Source organism: Mastigoproctus giganteus, chromosome 12 (assembly GCF_048544385.1).
Source record: "Mastigoproctus giganteus isolate SK-2022 chromosome 12, ASM4854438v1, whole genome shotgun sequence".
NCBI classification, from domain to species: Eukaryota; Metazoa; Arthropoda; class Arachnida; order Uropygi; family Thelyphonidae; genus Mastigoproctus; species Mastigoproctus giganteus.
The window spans coordinates 8,317,882-8,329,818 of record NC_143586.1 but is presented as its reverse complement, the minus strand read 5'-3'; the positions used below and the strand labels follow the sequence as shown (position 1 = coordinate 8,329,818).

The window sequence follows — 11,937 nt, the reverse complement described above, 5'->3', positions numbered from 1 at the left end:
TCACGTGACGATAGGCGGAGTCAACACCCGTCAATCACGGCTGTATCGCTAGCAGTCTGGAAGGGGCACCCGTTTCTGAATCTCTGCCAAAATTTGTACTGCACTACAGATCTAGTACAGTCCAAATTACAGATGAATAGCGTTTTGAAAATATCGATAAATTATATCGAGTATTTTCGAAACAAGGGAGTGATATTATTGAAACAACCGGCTGATTTACATGGTGGGGGTGAAAGTTCTTCTGGAATAGCCTCTATTCCTACTTAGCCGGTAGTGGGGGTGCTGAGATCGTTTTCGTGCTTCTGTGGGAGTCGATTATTTGTTCATATGTAATCTGTGTTCCTGACATCCCATCTCTCCTATTAGTCGATAAGAACTGTTTACATATACGTCTATCTCATAAAGAGGGGCATGCCACGATATTATTTGGCTTTGTGTTTTTCTGTTACACCATATACTTGTTCATTTTGATTAGTTATGGATGCTGAAAAATTTCTCTCTGTGGAGGAGTTGAAAGTTATTGCTATAAATTCTTTTCAGAAATACTTTTCCACAAATCCAGAGTGTTGTGGCATCGCTCCTGGGAGAGTCAATTTGATTGGGGAACATACCGATTATAACGATGGATTTGTACTTCCAATGGTAACTTTTTAATAAGATATGATTGTATTGCTCATTAGCTAATAAAACTGATTCAACACCAAGGCATTGATTTTTAGTCCTGTTGTAATTTTTTTCAGCATATTTATTTTCCCTTTAGTTTGTCATTTATTACAGCATAGTCCTGTGTATTATATTTTCTTACAACACTCATTTTTCGTTCAGTTTGCTATATACTGAACATAGCCTGCAACTACGGTAAGTTGTCAGAATCTTTCATGCATTGCCAGCACAGAATATTCAACACTTGTGAAAATACGATATATTAATCTTATTTCACAATTTGTACTTTTATAGTTCTTTAAACTTCCATTTTCAGGGCCCTTGGGACAAGGGGCTTTGCATGGAATTTCAGGAAATACACACACAAATGGACAGTCGACAACAGGAAAGAATAAGACACGTCACGTCACGTCAGCTCGATTATAATTATCTCGATTGAGATAAATGTGCTGCATGTTCATTAGCCTAGTGTGAAACTAGTCAAAGAGCATGCCACAGGCATTTTGATTGTTGGGTCACAATATTGGCAGATGAAAGTACTGCATAGCACGAGCAGACGTTTTTGAAGGAGAGAGTGAGTGAGAGAGAGAACTTTTCGAAAATATAAATCCATATTGCAATTTTTTTAAAATTATAATCAGATGTGTAATGTACTTTTATAAAAAAAAAAAAAAAAAAAAAATGGTGTACTGAATAACTTTAAAACGTCTCGAATAATATAATTGCATGGCTAGTGGCGCTTGAACTACGCCAGAATGCAATGAAATGAGGTTCTGGTTGATAGATTTACTTTTGAAAGTGTTTTGGTTATTACATACATTCAGAATGTCAGAAGCAGTGGAAACTGGTATATAGTGTTTGCCTAAGTTGGATAAACTTTTCACAAAAAAAAAAAAAAAAAGTGTATATACACAATATGTTGATTGAAAGACACTAGGATGTATTTTGCTTATTTTAGATTTAGGTATTTATCATCCGGACGTTTTTTGTTTTTATTTGGCTGAAATTTTTTAATTTGATGTTAAAATTGGACCAAGTGTTCACGGTTTGTTGTCTGCCAGGGGAAAAAGTTGATTGTAATTCATAAAGGGGGATGAAAGGGTGACATGGGTAATCCCCAGGGCCTGATATCTGTTGAGTATGGGCTTGGCACACCCAGGGTCCTGAGCTGGATATAATCATTCTTCTCTTTCTTGGTGATTCCCTTCTAGTTTTGACTCTCTCACTCTCTCTCAGGGCAACTCAAGGAATTTTTTTTAGGCTGGTGCAGCATAAGCCTTCGGCTTCCTTGCACCATATAGCTAATAATAATAATAAAAAATATATTTTAAGGGTGATATTGTTGTACACGTCACTAATGACATTAAGAGTAGGAGATCTGCAAACCTACTTAACAAGTACAGGTTGATGTTGAAAAAAAGTTGCGAGGTAGGGTTAAATTTGAAAGTGTGTAATTCTTCCCAGACACGATAGGAGGGAGTATATGATAAGAGCCATGTCAATCAATTCGGCCCTGGAGAGATTGTGCAAGGCTCATTGGGTAGAATTTTTCTCAGCATGGTCTGTGCTTGTTAACAGGAGAGATTGTTTCTACAGGGATAGAATAGAAAGGGTGCAAGAATATTTGCTTCTGCTATCGAGGCAGTGTTAGGTGGGTTAGAAAACTGCTGGCTTGGGAGGATTCACAGATTAACAGTGGGCCATAGGCAGAGGTGAAAGTGATTCTTGCACTGCTTCTATTGGAAGTAAGTTAAATTTTGAGCCCCCCCCCCCCCATATCTCCTAGTGTATGTAAGATCTGAAAAAAAACTTATGTACCAAATTATAATATTGTATCTTTAAAGAAGTATTTTAAATAAAACATCTGCCCATGTTGGTAAAACTTTGTCTTATTGAACCATACTAGTAAGTAAAGTGCTGTGATCCAGTACTCTTAATTTACTAAAACTTTGTAGGCTACAAAGTGCTCTGTAGAATTTCAAGTCCTCAATGGAACTCTTCTTCATGTCAAATGGGGGTGAGGGGAAGCCTAAAATTAAGAAAAAATATAATTGTTGATATACAAAGTTATTTAACTGTTTAAAGCTTGAAGGCCTATATCTTAATTAAATTACTTTATAAAAATAAAGGTACATTTTGATTTCTATCTAATTAACGTATTGAACAGAGCTGACTTGATGAATCATAATCACATAGAGCAGCATACTATGGAGAATGTCATTTTTTTAATATAATTTTCAGTTTTTGCAATACTGAATAATAAAGTACTAAGACTGAGCCATTAAAATAATAAGGCTGTTTATCTTTTTAAATACATACGAAACCAAAGAATTGTTTGAAATATGGTAATACTTCACGGCTACAACCCCTGGCTTGTAGCCGTGAAGGGTATTGTGTACGACATGTGCCTTTTGTATGCAATAAAGAGATCTTCTAATCTATTTGGCTTACCTAATGGTTCTTAGTAAAACAGCATAGTGCAAATGCCTCCATCCACACCAAAAGGACATAAGAAGTGAGTGAACATCCTTGGGAATCCAAAGGGGTTGAGCTAGCCAGAGATTAAGGCAGTAGGTTATTGCTTTAAGCTGAATTGAACTGTGGTTCCCAAGTATACATCTTGGCCCGAGAAAGCACCTTTTGATATCTTGACCAGGTCATCATCACAGCATCGACACTTAAGAGCCATCTCTAATACTTTGCTGTATACTGCTGGAATTACAATATGCAATCTAACCGAAATCTTGGCCAGATCATCCAACATGGGCCGAATTTTGAATCCTGTTGGGAAAATCATTATAATGTTTGCCCTAGGACTAACAAACCTTTCAGCATTCCAGTCTTAAAACTCCTTCATTACCTTAGCTTGATGGCAGACCTTGATGCACTTTCAGGAAAATACTCCACCAGCAGTCTGTCAGAAACTGCATGCTGCACATTGAACATATCTGACTACCTGCTGATCTTTACTGATGGTTCAAAATCTGCAGTTCTCTAAAGGATGAGCAGCAGCTTTTTCAAGCAGTACTATATCCCCTCAGATCTCTCTGCAGTGAAGAATTTATACTGCAGAGATTTGTGCGATAGAACTGATGAATCATGTTAAAATCATCAGTATTCTGGGTGGGTGTATCTTATATTGTAGCTCTGTGAGTGCCTTACAGGTTGTGATAGGTACATATTATAATACTAATCCAGGTTTGAAAAATGGTGTGCTGTCTTCTGAAATCATAGTTGAAAATTGGTTTTTGTTGAATTTGTACTCATATTGGAATCAAAGGAAATGAGTTGGCAAATGAGGCAGGCTAAATCAGTGAAGTATTTGAGTGAGTACAGTTCTTAAATCCTGTATGCCAAATAAAGACCTATCATCCATCATATTTGTCTTGGACGTTGGTATATCTATATATGATATGAAATCATTCTTGCCAGACTATTGGCACAGTCACCTGACTTGCTGCCTTTTACTGAAGGCCATTGAGCCCCCTTTATTTTTATTTTTTTCAAAAGTCTTTAACTGTTTAGAAAATGAGTTCATCATCTATGTTTGTCAATAACTGCTGTCTTTTATTACTTTTCAACACCTGACTTAGTCACTTATGCCCAGGTTTTAACTAATGATGATTGTACTTGATCATTTTACTTTTTATAGAGAATCAACTTATACTACTTTGTTTAATCTGTTTTTTTTTTTTTTTTTTAATGTACTTGATTCTATATACCTTTTTTAGGATTTCAGTCCTTAATACATCAACATTTTCTTTAATTTGGCACACACAAATTCCTTGTCTTATATGTGCACTGGCCTTCAGAGTTATGCCATTAACATCAAAATAAATTAAGACAAACCAAATTTCACCTTTAAAACCAATCATTAAATTTGAAATTTGATGGTTTTAATGGTGATTTTTGATTATTGCAGATTTTTCATTACCATCAAAATGAAATTTAAGAGATATAAGAGTATTTGAAAGGAGAGGAGGAGGAGGTAAACAGAAGAGGAGAAAAAGCAGTATGTACTGGAACTTAAGAACAGGTTTGAGCTTCTACAGACTGCTCAGGACTAAGATATCGACGAGAAATATTACAACTTTCTGAAAGTGATAAAAGCCCAAGAAACCTATAGGGAAAAAGAAATCTAAAGAAGAAAAAATTAGTCAAGAAACACTTGTTATGATGAACCGAAGGTGACAAATGAAGAGCAAGATAAACACTGACAAGGAGAAATTGGGTATACTGAGTTATGGAAAGCCATTAGAAAGAGACTCAGAGAGGATATAAGAAGATTTAACACAAGAAAAGTAGAGCAAGCATTAAGGGAAAACAAGGACTTAAATCAGCAGCCATGAACAGTAAGCTGGCGTCTCCGTAGCCAGGTGGGAAGGAGCAGCAGTGCGTAGCACACGCTTCTTGATTAGACCGGGGTTCGAGCCCGTCACCACCAAATACGGAGGATGCGGAAAGGTTAGGGAATGACCACCGCATATTCCGGAGCAATATGGCCTTTAGTTGCTAATGCTCCTAAAAACCAAATAACAAACAAAAAAACATGAACAGTAAATACAGAAAGACAAATGATACTGAAACAGAATAGCAATGGTGTACTTATAAATAGCAGAGAAGGCATAATTCAAATAGCAGAAGACTACTATAGAGAATTATACAAGGAGCAAGGGAATGATGCCAGCAGTGGGGAAGATGGATCACAAATTAGCAACACATAACGACATACCGAATATTCTTCCTGATGAGGAAGAACATGCGTTGAAGAAAATGAAGAGAATCAGAAAGCCCAGGAGGAAGATGAAGTTACTGTAGAGTTGTTAAAATTGGGAGGAAGAGACATAACACAAAAACTGACAAGGCTCTTCACAAAATGTGTATTAGAAAAGGTGTGACACCTAAGCACTGGAATAATGCAATCATAGTTTTGCTGCATAAGAAAGGAGATAAATCAGAAATTGGAAATTATAGACCAATTAGCTTGTTATCCCGCATCTAGAGGGAGGGAGTATATAATGAGAGCCCTGTCGATCAATTCGGCCCTGGAAAGATTGTGCAAGGCTCAAGGGGTAGAATTTTTGCCAGCCTGGTCTGTACTTGTTAACAGGAGAGACTGTTTCTACAGGGATGGGATACACTTAAATAGAAAGGGTACAAGAATGTTTGCTGATGCTATCGAGGCAGTGTTAGGTGGGTCGGAAAACTGCTAGATTGGGGGATACAAGGACTAATAGATTAACAGTAGCCGCTGGCAGAGGTTAAAGTGATTCTTGCACTGCTTCTATTGGAATGAGCAGCAGCCTGGAAAATGAGATGCAGGATATTTCAGAGACTGCTGGGAATCATTGGGGTACAAGTAAACACATGGGTTGTGTTAGGGTAGCTAAGAAAAAGAACAGGTGCATGTATACTTGCGTGTACACCAATGCTAGGAGTTTAGTAAATAAATTTGATGAATTTGAGGTATTGCTCAAAACATCAAAGGCAGATATTGTGGGGATTTCAGAGACGTGGTGTCACACAAATATAAGGAATGCAGAACTGGAATTTGGGGAGTACAATGTCTATAGGAAGGGAGGAGGGGTTATGCTATTAGTTAAGAAATACATAAAATCCAAGGAAGTGAAGCCAGTCGACATTGCTGGATAGTGCAGTGTCGAGTCACTTTGGTGTGACGTTAGCATTGGGAGATCAAAATTGAGAGTAGGAGTGTGCTATAGGCCTAATGACTCTGATGAGTATAATAAGATACTGTACAGGGAAATAGAGTGGGCCAGTAAATCAGAGAGTCTTATAATAGGGGATTTTAATTTCCCAGATATTGACTGGAATTTGGGGGCTGGTCACTCACACACTAGCAAGGCTTTTGTGGATTTATTGGATGATTGTTTTCTACATCAGCATGTTCGGGAGGCAACTAGAGGGAGTAATACTCTTGATTTGATTATCAGTAGTGATTCTTCATGCATTAAGAATCTGCAGGTAAATGAACCACTAGGTGGCAGTGATCAGAGTGTGCTGAAGAGGGATCTACTCAAAGAGGTAACTACCATTAGGGGTAAAGGGAAGGGTTATTGCTTTCGAAAAGGTGATTACGATGGACTGAGACAGTATTTAAATTCTATACAGTGGGACCAACTGATGATGTTACCAACAGCAAATTCAAAATGGGAAGCATTCAAAGAACTTATCTTGGAAGCTACTAGGCTTTACATACCAACTAAGAAATATTGTTCAAGGTTTAGGCCTAAGTGGATATCAGATGAACTAATGAGACATATGGCAGAGAAGAAAAATGCATGGGATACATACAAATTAACACGTGACACAGAAGCCTATGATAGATACAAGTTGATCTGTAACCAAGTTACAAAGGAGGTTAGGCAGGCGAAAGCAGATTACGAGAAATCTTTGGCAAGGGATGCAAAGAAAAACAGCAAAGAGTTCTTTACTTATGTAAACTCTAGAAGGAAGGGGATGAATCAGATTGGTCCACGTGATATCATTGGGTCAACTGTTGATGATCCTGCTCAGGTAGCTAACAAACTAAATGAATATTTTGCATCGACATTCACACATGAGGAGTTATTCAGCGAGGAGAATGCCAGAGGTGTATTCAACTCTGGCAGTAAGCTAGAGAATCTTGTAATAACTGAGAGTAAAGTGGAGGAGAAATTGTTGAAGATAAATACAAGAAAGGCACCTGGGGTGGATGGGATCTATCCAGTTATATATTAAAGGAGGCAGCAAAGGAAGTAAGCAAACCCTTAGCCATAATTATGTGAGCTTCCCTGGACTCAGGGGAAGTACCCATGGACTGGAGATGTGCAAATGTGACCCCAATTCACAAAGGAGGATCAAAGGGCGACACAAGTAATTATAGACCTGTTAGTTTAACTTCTGTTCACGGAAAATTAATGGAGGCACTGGTTAAAGAAGCACAGCAGGATCATCTAGACAAGACTTCAGTTATAGCTCGGACACAGCATGGTTTTGTTAAGGGGAAGTCTTGCCTGACCAATTTGATTGGATACTATGATGCAGTCGCAAAAGAACTGGATCCAGGGAATAACTTTGATATTATATACTTGGATCTTAGAAAGGCTTTTGATACTGTTGCACATGGAAGACTGCTGCACAAATTGGAGCAGTGTGGCATTGGAGGCAAATTGCTGCTATGGATAAACGTGTGGTTGAGCGGGAAAAGACAGAGAGTGGTAATCAATGGACACTGCTCATCGTGGACTAATGTTATTAGTGGAGTCCCTCAGGGTTCAGTATTGGGTCCATTATTGTTTTCTGTATTTATAAATGATATTGATGATGGTATATCAAGCTTAATGTCCAAGTTTGTAGACGATACGAAGGTTGGCAGGGTTGTCAAGGACACTACTGACACTATGCTACTGCAACAGGATCTGGAAAGGTTGAGCAGATTCGCTGAGAGGTGGCAAATGAAGATTAACATTGACAAATGTAAAGTACTACATATGGGAAACAGCAACCCCAGAGCAACGTATCAACTCTGTGGTACTACACTGACAGTGGTAGAGAATGAAAGGGACCTGGGGGTGGTTGTGCAGGCAGATATGAAGTTTTCTGAGCAGTGCAGACGGGCTGCAAGAGTAGCTCATGGTGTATTGTCGATGATATATAGGAATTTTTCTAGCAGGGATAAGGAGGTGATTATTCCCTTGTATAAGGCAATGGTCAGGCCACACCTAGAGTACTGTATACAGGTCTGGAGGCCTCATTTCAAGAAGGATAGAGATGCTGGAACGAGTACAGAGAAGGGCAACAAGATTAGTGAATGGAACAAAGGGGTGCTCTTACGAAGAAAGGCTTAAGTTTTGCAAATTACAGTGTCTGGAGGCTAGGCACCAGCGAGGTTATCTGATAGAGTTGTATAAAGCCTTGAATGGTTTGAGCATGCTCAATGCTGATGGGATTCTTCCTCTTGCTCAGAATAATCACCTGAGTGGGCATAAATTCAAATTGAGAAAAGACAGATGTAGGATAGACGTGAGGAAATTTGCCTTTAGCCAGCGAGTGGTTGGTTGGTGGAACAGACTTCCATCCCTTGTCTTGGAAGTTGATAGCCTAAATAAGTTTAAGGCTCAGCTGGATAGGTATTTCGAACGAACAGAGGGGTGAAGTGGAAGTGGTTATTTTTTATTTATTTATTTATTTTCTTTTTTTTTGGCTGATGCTGCATAAGCTTGCTTTCTTGCATCAAATGCCTCTATTAATGCTAATGCTAATCTGAACAAGTGGAAGAATCTCTTCAGAATTCAGTGTGCTCAACCCATTTAAGGCCTTATACACCTCAATCAGATCACCGTGCAGGTGCCTAATCTCCAGCCATTGCAATTTGCAGAACTTAAGCCTCTCTTGGTAAGAGGATCCCTTCATTCCCCTCACCAATCTTGTTGCCCTTCTCTGTACACACTCAAGCAAATCTACATCCTTCTTAAAATGAGGCCTCCAGACCTGTACGCAGTACTCTAGGCGTGGCCTGACCATTGCCTTATACAGAGAGACAATCACCTCCTTTTCCCTACTAGCAAAATTCCTGTATATCATTGACAACACCCCAAATACAGACTTGCCCTGGCAGCCTGTCTGTATTGCTCAGAAAACTTCATATTTGAATGCACAATTACTCCCAGGTCTTTTTCATTTTCTACCACCTTAAGTGTAGTACCACACAGTTGGTACGTTTCTCTGGGGTTACTTCTACCCATATGCAGTACTTTGCATTTGTCAAGGTAAAACTTCAGTTGCCACTTCTCAGCCCATCTGCCCAAATTTTCTCGATCCTGTTGCAGTAGCACACTGCCATTACTGTCATTAACAACCCTGCCAATCTTTGTATCATCTGCAAACTTCGACACTCGGCCTGATATACCTTTATCAATATCATTGATAAATATACAAAACAACAGTGGACCCAACATCGAACCTGGTGGGACTCCACTAATAATATTAATCCACGAAGAGCAGCACCCATCGATTACCACCCTCTGTCTTCTCCCACTCAACCATCCTTTTATCCATTGTAGCAACTTTCCCTTAATACCATTCTGCTCCAATTTGTACAATCGTCTTCCATGCGCAACAGTGTCAAAAGCTTTCCTGAAATCCAAGTATATGATATCAAAATTAATTTTTGCATCCAGTTCCTTTGTAACCACATCATAATATCCTTTCAAATTTGTCAGACAAGACTTTCCCTTAACAAACCCATGCTGTGTCTGAATTATTGCTGCAGTCTTAATCTGCAATGCATCTTTAACCAGTGACTCCAATATTTTACCCAGAGCAAAAGTTAAACTAACTGGTCTGTAATTACTCCTGTCACCCTTCAATCCCCCTTTGTGAATTGGGGATACATTTGGACATCTCCAGTCCATGGGAACCTCCCCTGAGTCCAAGGATGCTCTCATAATTATGGCTAAGGGTTTGCTTACTTCCTTTGCCGCCTCCTTTAATATAACTGGATAGATCCCATCCACCCCAGGTGCCTTTCTTATGTTTAACTTCAACAATTTCAACTCCACTTTGCTCTCAGTCATAATGGAACAAGTAAATACCCGGGTTGTGTTAGGTTAACTAAGAGTAAGTATACTTGCATGTACACTAATGCTAGGAGTATAGTAAATATATTTATTTACTATACTCCTAGCATTAATAAATATGAAGTAAATAAATATAATGAATTTGAGTAGCTGGTGAAGACATCAAAGTTGATTATTGTTGGGATATCAGAGATGTGTCACAGAGATAAAGAAATATAGAATTGGAATTTGAGGAGTACAATGTGTACAGACAGGATAGAAAAGGAGGAGAGGTCATGCTGTGTTAGTTAAGAAACAGAAAATCCAAGGGAGCACATCCAATTGATACGATTGGACAGTGAATCCATTTGGTGTGACGTAAGCACTGTTGTGAAATCAAAGTTGAAAGTAGGGTGCATTATAGACCTAATGACTCTGATGAGTGCAACGAACAACTCTGCAGAGATATAGAGTGGGCCAGTAAATCAGATTGTCTTATAATTGGGGATTTTACCTTCCCAGATATAGACTGGAATTTGTGGGTTGGTCACTTGGACATTTTCTACAGCAACATGTTCGAAAGGCAATCAGATGTAGTAATACTGATCTGATTATCAGCAGTGATTATTCAGCATTAAGAATCTGCAGATAAAGGAACCACTAGTGGCAGTGATCACAGTGGACTGATGTGGGATTTACTCAAAGATGTATTTACCATCAGGGAAGGGTTTTTGCTTTCGTAAAGATGACTACAGTGGTCTCAGACAGTTTTTAATTTTATGTAGAGGGACCAACTGATGATGTTACCAATAGCATATTCTAAATGGGAAGCATTGAAGGAATTTATCTTGAAGCTCCTAGACTTTTCATATTAACTAAGAAATACTCTTCAAGGTTTAGGCCTAAATGGATGTCAGATGAATGAACGAAACTTATGGCACAGAAGAAAAATGCATAGGATGGATATAAATTATCAGTAGCAACGTTCTCCCCAGAAAATTTTGCCAACCTGGTGGCATCATGAAGTAGCCGGTTGGGGAAGTGTAATACTTCCCCACCTGGTAAGTATTTGATATCATATACTTGGATTTTAGGAAAGCTTTTCATACTGTTGCACATGGAAGACAACTGTACAAGTTGGAGCAGTATGGCATTAAGGGCAAGTTGCTACAATCTATAAAAGGATGGTTGAGCAGAGAAGACAAAGAGTGGTAATCAATGTACACTGCTCTTCGTGGACAAATGTTATTAGTGGAGTCCCCCAGCGGTCTGTGTTGGGCCCATTGTTATTTTCTGTATTTATCATTAATATATATGAAAGTATATCAGGCTTAAAATCCAAGTATGCAGATGATACAGTGGTTGGCAGGGTTGTTAATGACAGTACGGATGCTACTGCAACAGGATCTAGAAACATTGAGCAAATGTTCGCGGGTGGTTGTTTGGTGGAACAGACTTCCATCCCTTGTCGTGGAAGTTGATAGCCTAAATAAGTTTAAGGCTCAGCTGGACAGGTATTTTGAACGAACAGAGGGGTGAAGTGGAAGTGGTTTTTTTTTTTTTTTTTGGCTGATGCTGCATAAGCTTGCTTTCTTGCATCAAATGCCTCTACTAATGCTAATGCTAAATGGGCTGAGAGGTGGCAACTGAAGTTTAACATTGACAAATGCAAAGTATTGCATATGGGTAGCAGTAACATACCAAGTGTGCAGTA

The 11,937-nt window shown here is 38.7% G+C and overlaps 1 protein-coding gene across 1 annotated transcript in view; it reads left to right on the top strand.

The window, feature by feature from the left end:
• Positions 1-286: 286 nt before the first annotated feature.
• The window catches only part of LOC150076659 (galactokinase-like), an 80,014-nt gene continuing 68,363 nt past the window's right edge, over positions 287-11,937 (top strand). The window contains exon 1 of the mRNA XM_090385990.1: positions 287-642. Coding sequence (XP_090242116.1) covers positions 478-642 — 165 coding nt within the window. The 5' untranslated portion in view covers positions 287-477. The remainder of the gene's footprint in view (positions 643-11,937) is intronic.